This window comes from Rhinichthys klamathensis, unplaced genomic scaffold (assembly GCF_029890125.1).
Source record: "Rhinichthys klamathensis goyatoka isolate OS25496 unplaced genomic scaffold, OSU_Roscu_1.1 h1tg000019l_1, whole genome shotgun sequence".
Classification (NCBI taxonomy): Eukaryota; Metazoa; Chordata; class Actinopteri; order Cypriniformes; family Leuciscidae; genus Rhinichthys; species Rhinichthys klamathensis.
Genome location: NW_026606570.1, coordinates 7,607,330 through 7,633,057, shown reverse-complemented (window position 1 = coordinate 7,633,057; position 25,728 = coordinate 7,607,330). Strand labels below are relative to the sequence as shown.

Below are 25,728 nucleotides of genomic sequence, written 5' to 3'. Positions count from 1 at the left end.
ACACCAGACACAGTGGCCTCAGTGAGTGTTTTAAGTCCGCCTCTTCCTGAATATGTGTGCGCACATCCATCACTGGATAACACTGAAGAAAAAGCACAAGATCCACACATAGCTCTTGAAATCAAGGGGCTTTTCAACACAGGTGAACTAACAAGTCAGAAAAAGATGTCCAAGTGTCAGAAAAGACGGTTTAGAAAAAAACCCGATGGATTGAATACAGGTGATTCCCTGGAGTTAATCATTAGTATTATCATCACAATTCAGAGCATGTTACTTTATATATTGTTATTTCTCAACAGTATCAAAGAAGGTCGTGCAGATTTCCCTGAAATCTCTCCAAAAGAGAAATGGTTTAGGAGAGACTCGTCTTCACCGGGCATGCATAAGTGGAGACCTGCAACTGGTCAGAGACTTGATAGAAGCTGGGATAAATGTTAATATAACAGATAATGCAGGTGGGAAAATCCTTGCCTTGTTATGTCTTCATTATTACCTTTGATCTATTTAATGCTTACACGATGTCTTGGGTGGACAGGATGGACCGCCCTTCATGAGGCCTGTTCTAGAGGTTTTGTAGATGTGGTGGAGCAGCTCTTGGAAGCAGGTGCTGATGTCACCAGCAGAGGGCTAAATGGATGTAACCCACTGCATGATGCTGTTCAATCAGGCACATATGAGGTTGCTTCTATATTTCTGTAATGATCCATCACAAATTAAGATTTCAGAATGATTCACTTTTTCTAGTGTGGTGGTTAAAGGGTGGTTTCCCCCAAAAAATGTATTCTGTCATCATTTACTCACTTTCATGCTGTTACGCATGTTTCCATACAGTGAGCGTTGGCTGTTGAGCTATATAAAAGTAACTCATGCACTAGATTCTTCTGAAGCCAATATGACTACCTGTGTTATAGCCAGAATTATGTAATTGCAACTGAACCTCTACTATTCCAGTATTATTCTCTACAGTTTTCAACCTGATCTCCGGTTAACCACCACCATTTCACCACCCCATTCACACCATCAGTGTGTACTAAAATGCATTTTCAAAAGCAGTTAAAGTTCTGATCTTGATGTTTTATGCATAGATCGTGATGCTTCTCCTTCAGTTTGGCTCAAGCCCTCATGACAAGAATATGCTGGGACAGAGTGCAGTAGACCTCGCAGAACATGAAAGCGTCAAAGAGCTGCTTTTGACATTTAAAGGGCCTTTTCGTAAACCTGCCCGGACAACTGGCACTTCCAAACAAGGACCTCAGCTTTTGGCTGTAGAGCACATGCAGCCAGGTGAAAGTGTCTGCATAGAAGAAGCAGTCGAGCAACAGGAGAAGACATCAGCTTGTAAGTGTTTTCTTTTCTCATTAGATTTTAGCGCGGCTTTTCGTTGCTAGGATGTGTACTGTGCTAGACTAATTGAGACTTGTTACAGCACTTGTGTACTGTTGCCCTCTTGTTGGCCTGATCGCTTCTATTGTTCTCCTCATTTGTTAGTCGCATTGGATTAAAGCGTCTGCTAAATGATTCAATTTAAATGTAGAAGATACTGAGAAAGAGCAAAAATTGCTTATTTTTTAAAGAGATAGGTCACAGAAAAGTAAAAATTCTGTCATCATTTACTTTCCCTAATGTTGTTCCAAATCTGTCTTTCTTCAGTGAAACAAAAAGTTTTTTGGGGTGTGTTTTGGGGTTCATGGATATGTTTAATGCATGTGTATTAGGTATATTTATTCACTGTTATCCTCAACAGATCAGTGTTTACAGTCAGCAGGACCAAAGATTGATTTTAGTGGCAATAGGAAGTTGACCTGCCTTATAAGAGATGGAATCATTCGACATGGGGATGATAATTTAGAAATGACACTTAAGGTACAGTACTTAATAAATAATTTGTGCTGTTCAAGATGTTGCCATTAGACCATTTCAAAGTTAGTTTGGTGACTTTTATAGGATTTTTAAAGCTCTGATTAAAATGTAGGGTTGTAGCCATAAGGCCTCTCTTTTGGAAAATGGATCAATCAGAGATGCCAGTGGGAGAGTTTTCCTACTTCCAGAACAATGGGTTGAATCAGTCCCGGAGAGTCAATCCATAGTTCCTGTTACCTCAGATTTTGCCTGGAAAAAGGTAGGCCTACAAGACAGCTGTTTGAAGTGTTAGGCTAATATTTGCAATTAGATTTCTGATGCATGGCTAAAATTGTAAAGCAATAAGACAATAAAACTGTCTAATGTGAATACTCTCACTAATGTGAGCTCAGTACTTTTATGGTTTAGTAGTGGCCTTGAAACCACATCCGGGGGTTTTTTTACCACTTTTTTTTTTTTACTTGTCTTGACAGGTTATGTATCAATCGAAGTCACTGTGGAATTACATTTCAAGTGATTTGAATAGTGAGAAAACACCCAAGAGATCAGTAGAGCCGCAGTGTTGCAACGCCAGTACACCAGAACCTGCTGTAAAAGGTTTGTCAGCTAAGTCACTCGATCGTGGACCAGCCTCACTGCTCCTAGTTCCCTAACCACATGACAGACTCTTATAAGAAAATGATTTAAGATCAGATTTTCAGTTTCATACATCCCGATCTTATCTAAATCAGATATCTCTTAAAAGATGATTACAAAAAACATATACAAGCAGGATCTGTGGCATGCTGTCAGTTACCACAGAAACTCCCCCAGTTCTTCAAAAAAAAATTGTTGACAGAAATCTCCATGCAATGGAAGCATACAGTACAATTTATCCTTTTGTATTTGAATATATATATATATATGTGTGTATGTTACGTGGTGGAAGGGTTAAATTGTGATGTTTTATGGGGGGGGGGGGGAGGTTTCAGGTTTTCGAGGGGTGCACATGTGTACGCAAAGCCTACAAAATATCAATTGGCATACTGTAAAATATAACGAGTTGAGAGAGCCCTCTGCAATGAACACCAAAATGCTGATCAAAATCATTCTATATGCTGGCAGTGTGCAAAGCTACATCTGGTGACAATAAAATCTTCCTGTACGTCTGTGCCCTTTCCTGTGTCAGAAATATAAGAATGATGTTACCATTAAAGTAGAGAATATAAATACAAAATACAGGGTTCGACATTAAGCCTTGACGGATTGTTGCTTGTCTAGGAAACAAATCGTTGTTTTTTTAGTGATGGAAATATCATTTATTCTAAAGCTAATTTCTCATCAGTGTTCTATCAGCTTTACATATTAAGATCTGCATATTTGTACAACTGTAATGTTATCAGATTCTTTAAATATTTTTTTTATTTTTTGGTTATACTTTTAAACATGAAACTAAACCGCCAGTAGGTGGCGGCAGGTGACCGTCTTAATGAGTGAGTCATTCATTCAAACGATTCGTCATACGGCTGATTCATTCAAGAATGAGGCAGTTTTTTTATGAATGGGTCATTGAATCTTTCATCTTTGTCTACTTAAATCGGACCATTGGTGAAAGACATCAAAGTACCGCGAGAGCAATTAGAGCACAGACGGCTCCGTATACTTTTGAATCGCTCTCGCGGTACAGTCACTGATCTATATAGAATGACTGGATAGCTCATGACGTCATAAACAGTGAAGCCACCGCGCCGCCATATTGTGATTCCCTAGTGAGCTCACGCGTTCTATTGAATCAATAGGAAATTGTATGATTTGACTGAGAAAACATTGCATAACGAGACACCGTCTTTAAATCTAAAGTCTCCCTGAACAGTCTTACAACGCAAACATCCTAAGCATTTAAATGGGTATTTGTTTAAAGTCGGAAATTATTCCTGCTTACTAAAAATTAAGTATATGTGAATTGTGAACTTAAAATTTAGCTCTTTCTGATTGTGTTTTACAGATAGATCAGTAGTCTGTTCAAGTATTTGATTAGTTAGCAAGAACATGTCCAGGAAATGCATAATACAAATTGTATGGGTTAATGTACACCTGTTTCACCTCTTATTTACCCCTTATTTACACTGCACACGTCTGTGGCGCGTTTACAGCTGCGACACGGCTACCGGAGCTGATCGCGCCCACAAATCGGCAAATCACGTGGAAATGCTCCCGGTGTGAGTTGACACCGCGTGAAGGTAGGAATAAAACATTGTCGGAGCCATAATGCGCCGCAGATGTGTGCAGTGTAAATAAGGGGTTTACACATAGGCCTACTCCGTTTGCAGTGCATATTTTTTACCATACCCATGTCAACAGGTTGGAGCTTTCACTGCACACGGATGCCCGTCCTGTGCGGTGCGTGCAGAGATCGTTTGTGCTGCAGACGCTGAATTAAAGTGACAGCGCATGGTTCGTGGTCAAACTGAACACGGATTGACATGAAAATATTAAATAGGCCTATATGCATTTAATAAAATTTATAAGTAATGCATTGAATAATACGTTTATTGGGTTTAAACTTGAATACGTCTGTGAAAGAATGCATAGTAGGCTATAATTTTTTTAAACAACACGGAAATAGCGACAATTGTGCATATAAATTACTATATATGGGCTTAAAGTACAACCTGTGAGCAGTTTTTCAAGATCCTTTTGTAATCTTCGTTTTACACTTGTTGATGCGCAGCGGGTCATCTTAAAAGTGCCGTCGGAGCGACCTATCTCTGTATAACGGCCAATGGAGCCCTCTGCTGGTAGGGAATCGTAAGATGGCCGCTCGAACACTTCCGGTGGCTTCACTGCCTGGTGGCAGTTTAGAACGTCATGAGCTATCCAGTCATTATATAGACCAATTTCCAGCCGACGTCACAGTTACGTCACAGCGCTAGCTGGTGGCAGAACAAAGGGAAAACTGGAGGCGGTGAATACAAACCAGCACAGATTCGGCTACAAAATAAGGATCTTAAATTATTCTTATTATTATTAAATGTCATCTTGTTGTGTTGTTGGGTGCAAGAATCAATGAAACATTAATGTGCTTTATCTGCAATTTTTTATTTCTAGAAAATATTCACCTCATTAAAATTGCACCGTAATGTCACTCTTTACATTGTCGTCTTCATGGCGCTGGCTAGGCAGAACTGCGGATCGTACACACACGTCTTGCACATCACCATTCAGCACATAGTTATAGGCATCTAAAGATTTATATGCCCTCCGTTTCTCTATCAGGTTGGTGTAGATGTCAGGCCACTCAACCGGAGGTAGCGTTAACGTTAATCCTGTCAGATCCTCAATGAGTGTACGGGTCAGCCAATCTGGTTCCGTCCGTTAAAATTAACTTTTGCAAATAACAATCGCGGTCCTGGACAGTGAGTGACCTTGCACATTAAGATAAAATCGGATTTTCTCCAGTCATTGTTAAAAACAAGCTAACAAAACTTGCAGACTTTACGTTAGTGAAGCGGCCAGAGGGATCGTTCTGCCACCACCTAAGCTCCGCCCACATAAAAACGTCACCATGTTTACCAACTGAAAATTGGTCTATAGATCAGTGGGTACAGTACTTTGATGTCATAAACCGACCAGTCTGTGCAGCGCACAGAAGTCGAACAAGCCTTTTGACTCAATCGATTCGTTCAAAACGCTGAATCATTTAGTAAAGTGTTGATGCCCTGTGGTTCTGCTGTGATCTTTGTTTGGAACTATTTTCGATGCTGAAACAGAACAAAAACAGTCAGTTATGTGCCTAAATGTAAGTGACTTAATATTAACTATTTGTTTAATGAACTGTTGTATGAAATCAGTGTCACATTTTCAGTCATGATGGTAGGAAGACAGCACTCTTGGTTGTGTGATGTTGCTTAACTGTATCATATGTTATAAATATAAAACTCCACATTTAGAGTTGTTACTTTACCGCAGTATGTTAGGGTTTCTTTGTGTGTGCTGTGTGCATTCCCTCGAGAGGCGCGAGCCTCAACAGCGCAACCTGTTGTCAGTTATACATTTATATGTCATATCCACTATCAGGCGCCACTTGTAATAAATCAGTCATTATCGAGATTTTGTGTTATTTTTTGGTATTGATGTTTCAATCAGGCTACGTATGTGTCCGGTCGGGCAAGAAAAAAATAAATATATTTTACTTGCCCATTAAAAAAATCCACTTGTCCCGAACAAACGTTAATGTCTAGCCCTGGCCTCCGGGGGTTCAGCCCAGGACGGCTCCGGCCCAATTTAACCCTTGGTTACTTGGTAACAGCATGCCAGGCATAAATGTTTTCTAAACTTAAAATACCTTTAGAAATATGAATGTAATTTATGTAGTTGATACTATTTTGTTCAATGAGTCATTCATTCATTCATTTTGTTCTGTAGAACCATCCAGAAATGACGTTGGCCTATTCATGAACATCAGGTCGATTCATTTGGTCAGCGATGAGGAGTTTTTTCCAAGCCATATGACGAACAGATACTGGGACTTACTCACACAGAGTGAGGAGTGGAGCTTTGATACTTAGTTGCTTGTGTAGCAGAGAAGACCGTTCCAGTGTTATAGAATGTTTGTTTCAAACGTTTATAAAGTGTAAAAGTGTTCTTTTTTCATTGTTGAATATGTGTGTGAAACGTCTTTGTACACCGACCAGTTTCAATGATAAGTTGATGATCTTTATATTAAAATAAAAATACACATTACCCTTTCCTTTTGTTATGTAGCCTATATAACTAACTGTTATCCTCGCCCAGACGGGTTTCGATTATGTTAAGTGTGTGAGTGTGTGTGTGTGTGTGTGTGTGTGTGTGTGTGTGTGTGTGTGTGTGTGTGTGTGTGTGTGTGTGTGTGTGTGTGTGTGTGTGTGTGTGTGTGTTTGTGTGTGTGTGTGTGTGTGTGTGTGTGCGAGCGATGCTTGGAAATGTTGTGTAGTTAACTTTTAAGACAAAGCCCCAGTATGAGTGGGCGGACTGTACTTGGGTTGACGCCTCAAACTGCCTCTCTTCAGTCACTGAAAGTGAAGTCAGCGGTGCCTGAATTTCACACAAGTCACACAATCTTAACAGCAGTCGTAAGTATCCTGAACTCGATAGATTATTTCAAAGATCGATAAGACATTTAATTAATATTTCGATCACTTTTAATTTTGTTTTATTTACACACAAAACGCGCAAAGGTGTTGTCTAGTTATTCAGTATTTTATTTGTATTCTATATCAAGTCATTCAATTGTTTGAATACAGTTGCGGATATATAACAAGTCTGCTTTTCTTGCGTTTCGGGCAGATTGATGGAAGTGTGTAGTAGGCTAGCTGCTTTGTTTAATCTATGTGGCTCGTGTGCTTTAAAGCTTTCCAAGCAGCCTCATGGTGGCAACTTTTGCAATATTAGGTGACGAATTAATTTAGAAACCGCAAGGCTTTTACGATTAGGCTTTATGTTATGCTTTCTTTGTCACACAGGTTCATATATTGTAATGTTTGATGGCAGTGGCACAAAACAAAAGACCGGCAGTGTGCAAGGTAGGTAAATCCCCCTTCAGTTAGGCTAAATTATGTAATACAACTAAGTATGATACCGTTTCATGTCAGAAGATTAGCATAATGCCAGCTTTATTTCTAACACTTATTTGAACTACTTTTCCAACAGAATGAAAAGAAGATGTGCTATCTTACACTGGTTAAGATGCAAGTTATATGTGTTTGTTGTGTCACTGTTTGTTGTGCTGAAGCTGGTGTACAGAAATATTTCAGTGGACGACAGTATCTACATTGAGCCCTATGGAGCTAAACAAAGATCACTCAAACCTCAGCCTCTGAATGGCATTAACTGCACAGCCATTTATGAACTGGAACCAGTGGAAATTGGGAAGTCGTTGGAGATAAGACGCAAAAACATTGTGGAAGTTGATGATAAGAGTATTGTTTCTTTCACTGCAGACTGCACAAACTACATCGAAAAAAGGGGCTATAAGGAGATCTTTGTAACTGATGAGGAATGCAGCTTTCCAATTGCATACTCTTTGGTGGTGCACAAGAACAGTGCAATGGTGGAAAGGATTCTTCGCGCCATTTACACTCCTCAGAATATTTACTGCATTCATTATGACCAAAAGTCATCGAAAGATTTTATTGCAGCATTGAAGAACTTGGAGAAATGTTTTCCAAATGTCTTCATAGCATCTAAAATCGAGTCTGTTCATTATGCACACATTACAAGACTTAATGCAGATCTCAACTGCCTTTCAGACCTGCTGAGTTCAGAGGTCAAATGGAAGTATGCTATCAATTTGTGTGGCCAAGACTTCCCGCTGAAGTCCAATTATGAGCTGGTGACTGAGCTCAGGAAACTGAATGGTGCAAACATGCTCGAATCAAGCAGGCCCAGCGAACTGAAAAGGCAGCGGTTTCAGTTTCAGTATGAATTGAAAGATGTATCATATGAATACCAGAAAATGCCTGTTAAAACCTCCAATCCTAAAGACCCACCACCGCATGACATTGAGATGTTTGTTGGGAGTGCCTACTTTGTTTTGACACAGGATTTCGTGACGTACATTATGAACAATCAACTGGCAAAGGATTTTCTGCAGTGGTCAGCTGACACATATTCTCCTGATGAGCACTTTTGGGCAACCATGGCTAGAGTGCCTGGAGTTCCTGGGGAGTTACAAAGATCTGAGCCTGATGTGTCAGATATAAAGAGTAGGACACGTTTGGTTAAATGGAAATATCTTGAAATCCATTTGTATCCACAGTGCACTGGCGCACACAGACGCAGTGTCTGCATCTACGGTGCAGCAGAGCTCCGGTGGCTTCTGGAGGACGGCCACTGGTTTGCAAACAAGTTTGATCCCAAAGTTGACCCTGTCATTATTAAATGTCTCGAAGAGAAACTTGAGGAGAAACAGCGTCAACAATGCCTCAAAAGAGTGTCTTAAAATGGAACGTTTCTTTTTGGACTGTATTGTTTGGTTAAAATATGTATGTTTGCTGCTGCACATATGTCTGTTCAAAGTACCAGCTGATTGAAAGGTTAGCTGGATTTCACCAAGCTATTCCTTTTCAATTTTGAAATGTTTTTTCCATACGCCTATGCTAGGTCAGTTTGAAAGTGCCTTTCAGCTTCATCCTTTTTTAATCCGTCCAAAATATAAATTTATAGGTGCTTGAGCTACGAAATATTTATATATTTTAATGTATTTAAACCAATACTGTCAGATGCACGAATACCCTCTTTTTCATTCTATTTTTTATTGAATTAGTCTATGTGAGAACTTCCATAGGGCTTCAGCTGTGAGAGTTGTGTTTTTGTTTTGAGTCAAAAAGCATTGAAAGCTGCAAAATTATATTCTGTGTATAGTGCACTCATATTTACCAGAGTCTCGTGCGTCATATTTGGATTTTTAATAGTAATCTCAAAACAATATTTGTATCAATACCAGGGTGATGCTGTGTCATTTTAAAATTATTTATATAATATCTGATGGTCTCTATGTACATTCAATATTTACTGTTTCAAATAAAAGTATTTAGCTATTGTAATTGAGTCACACCTAGTGTACTGTCTATAAGTGATGTAAATATTAAGCAACTGTTTGTTCTGATCTTGATGTGCAAGTGATGTTGCATAAGTGATGATAGAAGCTAAATTCTGGATGGCATACCATACTACTCTTACTATTTCTGTCTTTAGAATTTGTATATACACTTTCCAGACATACTGTCATTCTGATATTTAGTCACTCTTTCTGCGTTTTATATTATTACACCAGTAGGTGGTGATACGTGATAAGTCTTTATAGTTGAGTTATTTAATACATTGAACTGATCTATTTAAAACACAGATTCATTCAGGCATGAAACAAGCAGCTTTGTTTGTATGAGTGTTAAAAACTCATACACTCAAACTATTTGACTAATTCGGGAACTCTACTATTGAATGCTGCACTGAAACGAGTGACGGTTAATTACACTGTTAGTTTTGAACTATTGTTGTTGGCAAAAATAGATAAAAAAGTAACTTGCAATATTGTGTCTAAAATGTAAGTTGCTCAATATTTGCTTCTTGTTTATTGAACTGTTGCACAAACAATTTTACACTCGCAATCATGTTGTTGGCCTGAATATCATCATATATTCAAAACAACACTCTTGCTTGTTTGATAGTATAACAATTCTTAATTATTCATAGTTTAAGTAGGCTTATGAGTTTCTTTGCACTACTGCACACTGTAAAAATGTTGTTGATTTAACTTAAAACATGGTTGCCTTAAAACTTTGAGTTCATTGAAAATAAAAATTTGAGGGAGATTGGTTTAAAAATTGAAAGTGAAAATATTATGTTCTCTGAACCACCATACATGATGAGTTTTCAAAGCATGAAAATAATTGTTTACAGTGCACTGCATAATATTCATTTAGTTTAATTGTATTTTGGTATGGTTCTATATGTTTGTTTTATGTCAACATCGATAGGAGCAGTATTTAAACAGCCCGTGGTATAATAAAGATTAATCTCATCTTATAAATCGCTTATTTAAACAGACCTTTCAAAAGGTACACCTTTGTACCTACACTGTAAAAAAATATTGTTGGTTTAACTTAAAAAAAAGTAAGTTACCTACAGTAGTTGCCTTAAAATTCTGAGTGCATTGAAATAAACAAATTTGAGTTAATACATTGAAGAAGATTGGTTTAATAAATAGAAAATCAAAATATTATGTTATCTTAACCACATTAATTATCTAAGTTGATTTGACAAAAAGATAAAAAGTTGTGATAACAAATCATGAAAATAATTGTTACAGTGTAAAGAGTGCATAGCTCAAAGTAACATATTTGGTACCAAAAGTGTACATATTAGTGCCTTAGAACCTTTTTAAATGGTACCAACCCAGTGACAGCTTTTGTACCATTTTTTTAGAGAGTGTTGAATCCACAGTCTGTTGAGTCAAAGCTCATAGCAGTCTTTAAAGTGGAGATGCAAGACCAATAATAAGCTTTCATTTCTTGGCTCAACAAGTCAGTGGCTGGACAAAAGCACCTAAACTTTCACTGCAACAAGACACCCAAGTGTACACACTGAATGAACTCCCAAAAGCCACTTTTTTATAACTGATATGTCCCTTAAGACATTTTAAAAACAGCCATTTTTAAAGGTAGCTTGTAGGAGAATCATTTAATTATTTCCAGAAGGTGAATGAATGTTGTCAAATATAGAAATTTTAGTCATTTTAACTCTAAAATCTTTTTAAACATCTGTTAGCGCCAATGTCCCGAGTTTGCCCTCTGCCAGTCTGTCTGTGTTTGTTACCAGGGCTGGAAACAGAGCTCTTGAACCTACTTTTCAGAAAGGTTTCCACTCTAAGACGTGATTGTACAGCATGTTTGACCACTGAGGTAGCCAGCGAGGCTCTATTTCCTCAATCTAAATGCAGTACGACCGGCCCATGCGGCTCCGTCATAGTGCTGACAGTGTAAGTTAATGCACCCTGGAATGTAGACGCCTGCCATTAAAACCCTCTCAGTTTTTTCTTATGTCTCAGACCCCACATTGATGAAAATAGTACAGAAAGCCCTCTGTGTACGATTTATTTACTTAATATCAGTTACTGCTCTGCGATCAGCAGTTTGACTTACCAGTTCATGGATCATGTACATGTTGTGCGTACAAAAAGTGCCACATACATCTACTTCCCAAAAAGTCTGGAACATTAGTCAGTGTCAATGTGTTTCCTAAAAAGTCTGGCATGAGGAAGTCGCTTCTAGATAAAGTTAAAGGGAAAATGCCTCTGTGATTTAAGATAGGAATGAGGCCAGCTTGAAAAAAAAAAAAAACGGTATGTGGGAACTAAACTGATTGAAAACAGGATACAGACAGCAACGACTGCACCTACTCTGAGATATAATATGTAAATTCCAGCAGGCTGGAGACAATGCCATGGACACATCTACTTGATCACATAGTCAACATGCAAATATGATTTGAAACACATGAAATATTAACCTATTACATTTTATTCCCATGTCCTGTTATGCACTAAAGTCTTAGTTCTGCAATGGCATGACTAAAACACATATGAACTGATATAATGAACTTTCATACAGGAAAACAACTTGCGTTAGTGGTATTGTGGATTCATTGTGAAAGTAAAACACCATTTGCATGGTATCATTTGTTAACTTTTGAGACGAAACATACAAATGTGTTGTAACTGATTTGTATTTTTCTGGCTACACTTTATAATAGGTGTCTTTAACTACAAAATTGTTAGGTACAATGTACCTAACAATGTTGCTGCTATTGAGGTGGATACAGGTATGGTGAGGGACGGGTTTGGTTAGGTTTAAGGGTACTGTAGGTTAAGGTGGCAGGGAAGGGTCAACAGTGTAATTGTAAATGTTACAGAAATGACAGCATTTCAGCAATCACATGCCGTCACATCTGGTTTGTGTTTAAGTTTAGTTTGAGTTGGTTTTGCACTGCACTCCGTGACACATGGAGGTATACACAATAAGTGCATTGTATCAAATTAATCATTTAAATGTAAGTACAAAGTAGTTAAAGACACTTAATATTAAGCGAGACCAATTTTCCTTTATTCTTAGGAAAACAACATGTTGCTATGGCCCTGTACTTATTTTTCTGCATTTGAAACGTCACAATTTTAAACAATAGAATTGCAAAAGGTCAGGAACTGTGTCACATTAATTCCCCCCATTTCTACTGTATATATATAAGGAACTTAATGAAATATGGGTGGTTTGTATTTGAGACTGAATGTGTGTAAATGTTTCTTGTTTTATCTAAGGCAGCAACCGTACATGACTTTTGCCCATGATTTTTACCACAGTTTGAAATCTTGGATGAGTTGAGGAAAGTCAGAGCCAGTCAGCATATTTTGGGCAGTCAGGTTGTCAGACTTCCCAGAAATCCAGGATGGGCACAGACTCTGCTTTTTTTAGCTTCAAAAGACTAAAAGTCTGTCAAATCTAAGAATATCAAACATGTTTTATATTTTGAGCCGATTTCAGAACACGTTGTTTTAATTTGTCTTGCGTCTCCTAGCACTGAGCCGCATATTTATGTGTGAGTTTGTTGTGTTCAGTCATTTAGTGTATGATGACCAGTTTTTCCTCTGTAACCAAGTCAAGATGCCAAGTAAAGTTGTGTAGTGTATTCCAGTCTTTTTATAGTGTGAATCCCCAAGACTGATTGGATGGTTTGGGATCAGTACATGCAAACAATCTGAATTAACCGTTTGCTTTTTAAGTCATTTTGAAAACAATGGTGAACAAAAAGGAAGCATTCATGAAGCATTACCACACCACGAACATTTCCTTTTTATGACGGGGTGGTTTAAAAAGCTGAATATTTCCACTCCCAAAGCATTTGCGTCACCACAGACTAAATATCATCAGCCTTCCATGGGTGATACTCAAAAAGACAGGCCGTAGCTTAAGTACAGTTTCTTTAGAACCTGAGGGTAGAAAAGTCCAAAATGAGGGGTCATCCATTGTACCAATGTGCAAGCCTTCACTGAGACCACACCTCTGTGTTATTCATGCTAGTGCTATTTAAGGATGTGACATTATTAGCACAACCTTGTGTAGGCTTCCTTACTGCCAGAAAGAAACTGGTGTGAAAACTCATTTAAGTTGACTGCAGTCAGTTTTCATCCTCTCTGTCTACGCCAGCCTCTTAAAGTCCCACAAAACCATCTTAAAATAATTTTCTTATTGTTCGAAGCAAAGGACTACGTTCACAGAGTTGATAAAGCGGATTGCTATATGTAAAAAAAAAAAAAGATTTTTGTCAATTCACAATCTTAAGTTTTTCCCCCGGTTTCACAGAAGACTTAGTCCCAGACTAAAATATGTTTGAGCTGATTTAACTGAAAGTAACTTGTGCTGACATATCTTAAAATATGTCAGTGCCATTGTTTTTTCTCAAGATGCACACCAGTAATGTTTTTTTTCTTCTACGGCATGCTTATAAAACCGACTTAAATGTTCTAATTACTATGTTCTAATTAACTGTTCTAATTACTATGTCACGCGTTTTTTAGGCCAAAACTTTTTTTGGTCACATACAGCAAACATCTCCTCAATATCCGCTGTCTGTTAAACAGGGCTGTGAAAAAACAATGTTCATTGTTGCGGTCAGGAAGAAGACAAAGAATCGGCTGGCTGTAACTCGGTAGACTCTTTATTGACTTCAGTCTAAGCACAAAGTAAAGGGCGGGGCTTTTAACGCACCCAAAATAAACATAAAACTCGTGTCGTCGGTTTTGTCATGCAGTTCCTCTCTGCGTGCCTGCGCGTGCGCCTCCGAGTCCCAGCGTGTGCACTGTGCAGCCCAATTTTTTACAGTTACATGTGTGCAGCTATCTCTCCTGTCACTGCTTCCTGTTGGCTTATATCCTGTCCCTCCACCCAATTACTGAAACAAGAGACAGCTGTTATCACTTGACCAACTTACGCAAACTTGCTCGTCCAGTTTTCCAAATTTCTGAAGCGGTACTTTTTTTAAATTACAAGTTGTGTTTTTCGTTTCATGTCACACAGTAATGATCAATCTATAGGTTATTTAGTGCTGTAACACATCCTGAAGTTTGCCTGGTCAGAGTTGTTCAGTATAAAAGTAAATCGGGTTTAAATGTCAGGAGTTCCTGTCGGGACGAAAGTAACACTCGTTACTTTTGTCCCGCTAATGGGAAAACAAGTGTTCCTTTTGTTCCTCCTCTAATGTGGTGACTTTCTGTGTGTTGCAGCATTTCTTAAAACATAGGCTATTTATGTCATATTATACCAACAGAATATGGCAGATGTGTATGAGGGGGCTTTTAAAGCTTAAGTCACATTTAAATCAGCTGATTTCTGTGTCACCATTTTTTTTTCCCTCAATCAGTTTCCATTTACCCTAGTCACATTTCGGTTTTAGCCATACCTTATAGCTTTAACACCTCCACCTATGCATTTGCAGGATTTCTATCCAGATGTTTTTTATGCACATTTTAAATGTAGGCTAAGCATAAAAACAGCTGGATGGAAACATGATTATTGTTACATTATGTTGAGAATTTATATTATGCTAATTTAATTTAATTTTAATATTTTTCATGTTGAAAAAAAACATTTTATAAAATGGATTGACAATAAAAAAAATATTCTAAACAATTCAAGTATGTACTGTTGGGTTACTTTTGAAACATTTGATGAAACTGAAATTTAAAATGAAAAAATGTAAATTAAATTTTTTTTGCAAAGATAAAGGCTAAAATATGTTTGCAGTTACATGTTAAGATCATACTCAGGTATATTTAGGCAAAAAAAAACACACACACAAAAAACAAGAGTAACACAAAAAATCTAGCTTGTATATTGTTGTGTTACTTTTGACCCACCTGTGTGTTACTTTCGTCCCAACTGACGGGGTCAAAAGTAACATGAGCAATTAAGTTCAAAGTGAAATTATACTGAAGTTGTAGGCTACTACATTTTTACAAAATACCACCTGGTATTGATAGACCACACGTGAGTGACTGACCACAGCAAAAATATATCTCCGTCTAAACCATCATCTTTTAAAATTATGTTTTTCTGAAAAATGGTACTTTCACCCCTGCTCTCCCCCTACCCCTATTTCAGTCAAAGTCAAACTATAACAATAATTTGACTTTTAAAGTGTCATGTAGATGCTTTAGTCCGACTGAAATAATACCATTTCAGCTTTTGTGAAGTCGCCAAGTCGGACCAACATATCTTGATAATGTGATTGTTACTTGGCTTTGTCCAGCATGTAAACACACTAATCAGACAATTGCCCTCACTGCTTGCAGAAATGACGCACAATGTGTATTTAATCTTTCACATCACATTATACCAATATTTTAGGCCTGACAAAATCCATACAAATAGAAGTCATGTAAAATCAAACCCTTCCCATGAACAAGAAGTTTTAGTCTGTGCTCTTTGACCGACTCTGAACACTGTCATCATATCTATAATCAGAGCTATAATCACGTCCATTGTGGGCCTGGTGATGGAGGCTCCAGGGTCAATGACAGATGAGCAGAGCCACACTGACCGCAAGAGCTAGCAAGACAAGCCCCGTCACTCAGCATCGTGCGCGGAGTCAGCCTGGCCAACCGACCAAACTGCAACAAAGAGCCTTTTTATTCTTCTTGCTCGTTCGCAGCACTCGCCAACCCTCCAGGCTAAGCTTGTGCACCCCAAGGACATTTGATTTTTTAATTAGAAAAAAGAACATGGCAGCAATTTTGAGCTCTACTGTAACAGCTCTTCCTATTTAATATGATCTAATCAGAGTCATCAAAATGCCACTTGGCAGTCCTAAGTGTACCAGGAAATATACTTCCAGACGTTGAGCGAGTCCCTGTTGTAACATTCCGCCTATAGTGCAGTAATGTTAAACAGGATTTGAATGTATTGCCTTGAGTAAATATTGATACGTATTAGAACATATTTGACTTATAATGTATTTAGTCAAAACCAGGGAATGATTAGTCAGTGACTCTGGAAATTCAATTGTTTTTATGCAATCAAATCATAATATGAAAGGGTAATATATCAAATAAAGTAATCATGAGTAAATGTTGAAACGCATTAGATTATATTGACTTATTCTGAACATTATGTGAGTCAATGACAACTTCATTGGGCAAACCCTGGGAGTGGATCATCAGTAACTCTGGAAATTCAAGTATTACCAGCATTATTCAAAAGTTTTAAGGCAGTCTTGTTTGGGATGTGGAAACTGAGCCGCCTGTTTGCGTGAGAGAAATTGTATGGATGAATTCAGTCGTGACACATAGCCTACTTGAGTCCACTGAACTTTATTTGTTTAAAATGACATTTAACTGAAAACCGTTAAGACTGGCTTGACGACCTTTGGTTTGCGACAAACACGTCCTTTTTGAAAACACAATGTGACGCGCACAATGAGAGATTCTTTAAATACCTGTGATCGACAAATAACCTCGCACCTCACAGCTTGTGAAGGCCTATTGTTTAAGCAATGCCAATAATCTTCAAAGAAATGTGCCCTATCATGATCAACACGAGGGCACTAATGAAACCCAACACCTAACTCGTAGTAGCGACACAAAGATACAATTGTTGAGGCAGCGGATCATTTTCTGCCCTCATGTAATGGCTTCCTCTGCATTCTATAGGGTGGGCGAGCAGGTGGCCGAGTAATTAAAGAATATTGCAAGGTGGGCTTATCAATAAATTAAAACGAGGGGGCAGAGTTTCTTTCAATTATTGATATGAAGTCTTATGTATCCTGACTCTTCTTCTGCAGGTGGTTACAGGTCACTGACACCACAGAGGGTTATTGTCAGTGGGGGAGAAGAGCAGACATAACCTGTGGCGACAGCATATAGGGGCTTCCTGCACTCCTCGCGATAGGCTACTAGAAAAAGTGTGTAAACAGAGAAGGCAAAAGTAGGAGAGAGTGAGTGCAGAAAGAGGGGAGTGGGGTTAAACGTAAGCATTTATACTTCCACTTTTTGTCATTTTGCTTTGATCCAAGTCCAGTCGTAGTAAATTTATAAAAAAAATTATAACCGAGGCCTGAATGTTGGGCAAGCAGCTAAAGCTGGAAAAAAAATCCTGTCCACTCCATAAAAAAAGTCTGTAAAAACAGGGCACAATGTAGGCTTCTGTGTTTTGAAGGAATTTTCCGTGCTGACTTTTCACAGTTGTTTTACACATATTTTGAATTATGTCTCGCATTGTGTTTTCTCATGTTTACAGTTCTAGACAGCAGTTGGTCTTTCAATCCACCCATTTATTATAAATATATAGGGGAGATCAAGACCAGTTGTCATATGGGGATGTTGCTGTGTTGTTGTGTAGTCTTTTAATGTAGAATCCTTTTTAATCATGTCTACACCCCGAGCTAAAATTCAAATATCATATTTGCATTAGCTATTAAAGTGAACACAGTGATGCCAGAATGACATACAACAGAAAGGTTGAACTAATCTCAGGACAATGGTGTATTTAATAAATGTCAGGTCAGGTCAGGTCAGGGCTTTATAAATGCATTTTATTTATTACAATATTTGTTGTCCAAAATAAGAGTTATAACATGTTTGTTTTACTTTATAGCCTATATTTCTGTTGTTTGAAAGGTATGTGTCTATACAGAAATTGACACACAAAAATAAATAAATCCACCCGGAAAATGTCCAGGTTAAATAAGTGTAAAACAGCTTGACTTTCAGTCACACCGTGATCTAAAACGAATATCGCACGCCACCTAGTGTCAGGAAATGGCACAGCGCAAGCACACTACTAATAAAATATAAACATTTCTCACTATAATGTTAAAATACAAAGATATATTTATCTTCATGAAAAACTATTGTTGACAAAGTACAACAAGGAATCATGAATCAACTTTTGCATTTTTTTTGCAGTGGTAAATTACATAAAACATGCATTTTTTAATCGCAAATTAAAAACAATCACAATCTAATTCCATGCTCATCAAAAAGCTGTGCCTCACAGCTTTATAATAATTTATATGACAAAATAATGTACATATGGCAGAAACAACAACTCTTTGGAGATAAAACCATTGTGGCTGAGAATTCTATAAAAGTAGCCTATTGTTTTCTGAGATCAACCAAGTTGGAGAAAACAAGACGGGTGTGGGGCTGGAAAACTGTATGGTTCAAAGGTTGACCTTCCATCCTGAATCAGAGTAACACAAAATTTAAGTTTTGACTGGTATGAAAACAAGGCCGTGAGGGATGCACATTCAATTGTTCAGCTAATGAAACATCTTTCCAAAAAGCTTTCAGTAGACAAAAGCTCCACAAAGCTCCTTCCAAAGTTATGAGTTGTGAAAATGACATGTGATCTATAGGTTCAGAGTATATGCCATTGAAAAGAATGGAAGTCCATCCCTCGCAACCTTGTTGTTTCCCAAGGTCTATTGTTGACAGTTAAAAAATGAAGGTGGATAGCAAAGTTTGTTATTGGACATAGTGGTTGATGTATGGTGGCATTCCTATTGAAATTCTGACTAAAATGCATACTTACACAGTATGTGCCAGATCTGAGTGCAGTGTTGAGGACAGGTCTCTTCTGTGGGGACGTGTGAGATTACTGGGCTCTTCATTTGGCACAGGAAAAAAAAAAGACGACTTAAGTAAAAGTCTCCTTTTTCTTACAGTATAATTGCTGTCTATAAAAAATGGTTATTATAACAATTATGAAAATCATTTCATTTGGTCTTATTTGTCTGTAACCTTTGGCACTTTTTGGCTTTTATTTTGGATTTCTTGTCATTTGTATGTCTTAACATTGTTCATTGATTCTACCCAGATTGTTTTCTTTCAAACATTCGCTGAGTAAGCCTCCCCAACTCAGGCAGAGCTCGACCTACTTGAAATGTGCCGGAGGGCAGCGGAAAAACTGTCCATTGACTGGCCGACACAGCAGGCAGGCTGTGCAGCAGCAGCCAGTGAACGGAGATCTCTATGATGCTAGGGACTGCCGTCACGTGTCCCAGCAATTACACATAAACGTCCCTGCGTATACGTTTTAGAGATGAAACCTTTCTGGGATAAGCCCTTTTCACACAGGCTTCCTGTAAAGGGTTTTCCAGGCTGGATGCTAATAACACAGAGGAGTTCGCAATGTCAAATACACCTCCTGCTGAGCTGTCAGTCGCACATCATCTCAACCTTAAGGCCGTGTGTCCACCAAAACATTAGCCAGCTGAAAACGCTAGGCGCTCTGCTGAAAACGCCTAGCTGTGGGCGCTTGAGAGCATAACATTTTGGCAGCGCAGCATGTTTTTTTTTTTAAAAGCCGCTTTGATTGATACGGAATATCTGCGGTGTAGATCCACATAGACATCACATTTTCCATGTTATCATGTTTGGTTCAGGAGATATAATACAAAATACATAATTCAGTTATGGCAGAAAGCAAAATGGCCGCCACAAGGCGTTTTTGCGATGGCTCGATTTCTGAAAATGTTCAGGAAACTGTACACCGCAAACTGTATACATGTGTACCTGCTTTTATGAAAAAGTGAACATAATTTTCACATATCACCTGGACCGGGAGCACATTGTACGATTTTGGCCACGAATTGGCTGTCTGAAACAAATTTAGCAAATCCTAAAAGATTGTCTTTGATCGTTAGTTTGACATGCTCGCCGACAGCCTATTAATGACCGTTAAGCCGGGTGCACACTGTGCGATATTGGCCACGATATGGCATTCTGAGACAAATTTGGCAAATCCTGAAAGATCCTAGGCTAAAATCTGGAGTATTTTATCTTTAGTTTGACATGTTCAGTGACAGCCGATTAATGACCGTTGCGATCAAATTGTACCTCCGACGAAATTCTGGCAGTGTCAAAAGATTTGACTCACAGTCCTGCAGTGTAACATCTCAATTATTAACATTAGAGATTTCTTTGTAGCCACCATTTCAATCCCTCGTGTAATGCAGCTCATTGTGAACATACTTGTCATTGATTAATGATGTAATACTCAGGACTAATTTTCTTGTGTGCGTCCGTTTTTAATGCGTCTTGACTGTCGTACAGTCTGACATTAATGACAACTGAGATTTTACAGTGTGACGTGGCTGACAGCGATGATCATGTTCGTACAGTCTGACCAGCAACAATCGTAAAAGTCTATAATAAATCACATGATGAACATTCTTCAACTCTCGGCGACCGGTAAACAGCGCTTAGCGCGGAAAAGGTGCAGGTCTCCGTCCCATTCTGGATCTGTTTTTTTTTTCTCAGTCCCATTCTGGATTTGTGGAACCTCAACAAATGCCTCAGAATGTAAAAGTTCTGTGTCAATTTATTCATCCCAAAGACTGGTGTATGTCAGTCGATCTTAAAGTCCTTGTGTCTCATTTGGGGAGCTTAGCTTCAAGATAAATGAGAAAAAAAGCGTATCTGCAAGAGATAATCTACCTTGGTCTCAGACTGATTTCAGTCCTCTATCAAGCATTTATATTAGAGGAGTGCATCAGTTCAATCCGCGCGGGCTGTCTATCCTTTTTCAGAAAGGGAACAGAGTCGCATTCAGACTGTGTTTATGTCTTCTGGGGCTGATGGCCACAACAGTCTCTGTCATTCCAATTGGACTGTTGTGAATGAGAGAGTTTCAGCACTGTGGGTAGCGACGCAGCGCTTGTGTCCAAAACGCCACCTCAACCGCAAAGAGATGACATCACTCTGCGTGGATGCTTTTCCGTCAGTGGAGAGACCGCTCTTTGCTCTCTGCTGAGGCAGTTTCTCTAAGAAAGTTGGTGACAACAGAATAGATGCATCACTCACAGGTCGGGGTGCAGTGGGCGAGGGCAGGATAGCAAAACGTTATGCTTGCTTTGAAAAGAAAAGAAAAAGTTTACATTACTAAGTTGGTTGACATGCCTGCTTTGGACAGCTGCAATACGGGAGTTGTTTATATCCCATCGAGATACCGAGCAAATGTTTGACAGAGAACATTAGGTTACATGCATAACCCCGATTCTCTGACAACATGAGTATATTGTGATTGGTCTGTCAACTGACAGACATGGTGATATTAGTGCTTCCAGGATCTGTCACACCAGAGGCGTTTCCCATAGTGAGATACCTCACTCATGTTATCAGAGAACCAGGGTTACGTATAACCTAATGTTTCCAAGTGTGTCTTGGTGTTATTTCTTTACAAAACGTTTGCCATTGTCCTTTCAGTTATTGTTCTGTAAGGGTAAGTCTTCATTTTCTCAGATTCCATGGTTTCAAGTTTTGTTTCTACCCTGCTGAAAAATCTAGCATAAACCAGCAACAATTCAATGAAGGGTCCAGGTGTCACAGTTGGCTAAGATAGGAAGACGAAGACAAACAGATTAAGCTCAATATACTAGGGATGGCTGACGCGAAACTGACGTTCCGAAGCTTTTCGAGATCCCAAAGCGCAGATGTTTCGAAACACTGATCCGAAGCGTGATTCAAAACACCCATGTCACGTGACTACGGCTAAATGAAGCTTCAGAGTGTTTCACAAGTGTTTCGACAGGTGGCATCGTCTGCCGAATCAGTGTTTGATTGACAGGGTCGGGAACAGACCACACAATCGCACATCTGCATAAAAGTGAAGTCAACGCATCTTGACCTTGTGGGTTTTTGTGAGAGGAGTTTGATTTTGAGATAGCTGATTTTTGGTAATAGTGACATTTATAGTGCGATTTGTTTAGTTTTATTTAGGCTTACATTTAAATGTACACATTTACTGATAGACAGACAGAGTATAAATATAGTGACACATTAATAGATGCATATAGAAATATATGTAGACAGATTAATAGATATAGATACATAGATAGATTAATAGATGCCGGTAGATATAGATAGATGTGAGTGTAGTATTGACATAATACATACAGTGAGATGTATGTATTGTGATCGTCAGCTAGCCTACTGCAACAATACATCATCCATGATGCGCCATTTGAGGAGCACTCATCCTGCCATTTTGCAGGGTGCAGAGGATGGTAGCATTCCCCCTGTACCTAGGCCTACTACTGACACTGCTGGGCCATCTAAGCAAGGTGCATTGTTTGAAATATAATTATAATTGAAATATAATACCAAACTGTTGGGACACTGTTTAGAAAGTCCATAGGCCTGTGTCAACCTAAGCCCTACAACCTAACGTCCCAATCACAACTGCCAATCATGTTAAAAACAGCTTCACTGTGAATATAGTATAATATGTTGTCAATATAATATAATATGTTGTGAATATACATTTTATAGGTCTACATATGAGTACCCAATCTATAGCCAAGACATAATTTTGGTTTTCCTAATTGTTGTAGTTCTACATTCCATTTTATCTTTCTTTGCACACTGAGCATAAACGTTCATAACAAAACTTTGTTTAGGAAGGTTATAATGAACCAGAAGGCTACTTTTACAGTAGGCTACTATTTTTTCAATGTATTTGTCTCAAAGTATGTTTTATCTTCTCTTTTAACCCTTTGATGCACAACATGGGTCTAAATAGACCCGACTGAGTTTTCATTTTCTATATCTTTGCAAGAAATTAATTTCATCATTTAGTATTCCAGGTATTCCTCAATTAACTCGTTTTAGATCATTACAAATCCTTATTTAAATTTTTCCTTTCTTACTTTTCGAATAAAAATCGTTTTTGTTTCACTACCCTTCTAATGCGCAACATGGGTCTAAAAAGACCCGCATTCATATTTCTTTACTGAATATTTGAAAGAAATGTATTTTATCATTTATTAATCCAGGTATTCATTAAATATCTTGTTTTTGATTTCCACAAATCATTATTTTTATTTTTCCTTTATTACTTTATAAACAAACACGGTTTTTGTATTTCTACATCAATTTTACACACATGGGTCAAAAATGACCCATATAGGAACCTTTGATATTTATAAATAGTATAAATATAATTACTGCAGAAAACTATTCACCTGCCACACATTTCACAACTCAACACGGCTGTTTTTGTATATTTCATGCATTATTTAATACATTTTTTGTCACAGAAAATATTTGATATTTTGTGAAAGACATCTAGATATAGCCTAAAATTTGAACGTTTAGGCTAAGCTTACCTTGACCTTGAAATCCATTACTAGTGCAAAAGAGAAACATGTCCAATACTATTAGCTAGCTTGTGGTCGACATATTTTATTTTATCTAATGTTAGCTAGGTCAACAAAATAAAAGTTGCAATAGAAAGTTATATATACAAGTATATATTGGCGGTATTGGGCAGAAACCTTACCTGGGCAGTACCTCCTCCATATTAATTTTTATTTGTGGTCATAAATCAATGCTATCGGTCACATAAGCCGTCGTGTGGTGGCGTTCTGGTGCACTATGGGTGCTGTCGCATCATCTGGGTGGATGCTGCACATTGGTGGCGGGGAGATCCCCCTACCGATCACACTACACTACAGTTCAATTTCAGTGTTATCGGTTATATGTGTGTTATGCGTGACAAAGTGGCCGATAAACATATTTCAAGTGTTACAGTAAATGTGTTGATCTAAACAACTGTGACAATGGTTATTTTTACAAAAAGTTTTCTTTATTCTTTTGTTTTATCACGCTTGCATAGATGGGTCATTTTAGACCCATGTGTGTAAACTTGATGTATTTACACAAAACCTAGGAAATATTCAAATATGAATTTGTGATAATTGAAAACAAGATATTTTGAATATTCATAAATCATGAAATTTATAGATCATGAAATATAAAATGCTCAAATAAAGTGATATCAAAAGGTGAAACAAAAAAATGCCGAGCCATGCATGAAATAACATAGGAAATGAATACGGGTCTTTTTAGACCCATGTTGTGCATTAGAGGGGGTATCCATAGCTTGTGCATCAAAGGGTTAAAAGGCAGGCAAAGGGAATTGGATGAGGCTCTTCTAAACACGGTGGTGAAGGGTCTGCAGCCCTTCACCATCATGGAGGATGAGGGTTTCAGGGCCTTTGTGAACAAGCTTGATCCAAGCTATGTCCTCCCATCCCGGAAGGTGCTTAAAACAATGGTCAGCGAAAGGTACAACAAAAGCAAGGAGAAGACAATGGAGGACCTACAAAAGGCCGAATTTGTTAGCCTTACGGCTGACATGTGGTCCTCCATTAATATGGACGGATATGGTGTAACTTGCCATTACATAACACCAGAGGCAAAAATGGCAACTGTTGTACTGGATGCAAGGAAGTTTTAATCAACCCAAACAGCCCAGCATCTCATGGAGGCTAAAGCCTTGCTAATGGCTGAGTGGGGAATAACCTCCAAAGTTCAGTGCATGGTGACTGACAATACATCCAACACGATCCTAAGCGCCCAGCTACTCCACCTTCGCCATGTCCCATGTTTTGCCCATAATTTAAATTTGATTGTGAAAAAGGCGCTAGATCAAACCCCAGTCATCAATGAAATACGCCAGAAAGCCAGAAAGATAGTGGGGTTGTTCAGATCCAGCTGCAAAGCAAAGGACAAGCTTGTGGAGATGCAGGGCTTGATGGCCAGACCAACTCTGAAACTGATACAGGAGGTTGAGACGAGATGGAACAGCACATTCGACATGCTACAACGCTTGTATGAGCAACGTGAGCCAGTGGGTGCTGCACTTTCCAATTTAAACAGTGATACTGCTCCCCTGACAAGTCTTGAGTATGACATTATTCAACAATCATTGTCACTACTGCAGCCATTCAAACTAGCAACAGAGATGTCAGAGGAACAAAGAGTGTCTGCTTCAAAGCTTATACCACTGTACAGGATGTTGCAGCACAAGCTTGCACAGAAAAAAAGAACATTCAACGCAGGAATCAACGGTACAATTAGGTAGGCCACAATGACCATACTACCCATGTAATTGGTCATAACTCTCATATTGTTGTCATTATTATAATTAATATGGTTTTCTCCTGATTTGGCTCATAGGCTCACATCTGCAAGAAGGTCTGCACTCCAGATGTGGAGGGTATGAGACTTTTAGAGCCTTGGCACTGGCTACACTGCTGGACCCAAGGTTAAAAAATGTGGCATTTGGAAATCCTGCCAAAGCCCAGGATGCTGAAAAGCACATCACACTGGAGTGTGCTTCGCTAATGCATTCAAACACAACTCCTGGTGAGCAGTTTCAGTCTATGTTATGTTATGTAATCTGATTCATGTAATTTATACTTCCTATATGCCGTCTGTTTAGGATTTGTTACTAATTGTTGTTTTCATTTTCATTCAGAGCCACAAATGTCAACATCAGGCCCATCATCATCATC

At 38.4% G+C, this 25,728-nt stretch overlaps 2 protein-coding genes across 2 annotated transcripts; both read left to right on the top strand.

Annotated features, from left to right (window-relative positions):
* The first annotated feature begins 101 nt into the window (after window positions 1–101).
* Window positions 102–6,581, top strand: LOC130072720 (ankyrin repeat domain-containing protein 31-like). Its single transcript, XM_056237946.1, has 8 exons — window positions 102–220; window positions 300–455; window positions 536–678; window positions 1,086–1,338; window positions 1,745–1,863; window positions 1,973–2,119; window positions 2,334–2,457; window positions 6,265–6,581. The coding sequence occupies exons 1-8, from the start codon at window positions 166–168 to the stop codon at window positions 6,405–6,407; spliced, it is 1,140 nt and encodes a 379-aa protein (XP_056093921.1). The 5' UTR covers window positions 102–165; the 3' UTR covers window positions 6,408–6,581.
* Window positions 6,582–6,923: 342 nt separating this feature from the next.
* Window positions 6,924–9,422, top strand: gcnt4a (glucosaminyl (N-acetyl) transferase 4a). Its single transcript, XM_056237934.1, has 3 exons — window positions 6,924–6,950; window positions 7,341–7,400; window positions 7,528–9,422. The coding sequence occupies exon 3, from the start codon at window positions 7,529–7,531 to the stop codon at window positions 8,816–8,818; it is 1,290 nt and encodes a 429-aa protein (XP_056093909.1). The 5' UTR covers window positions 6,924–6,950; window positions 7,341–7,400; window position 7,528; the 3' UTR covers window positions 8,819–9,422.
* The last annotated feature ends 16,306 nt before the right edge of the window (window positions 9,423–25,728 follow it).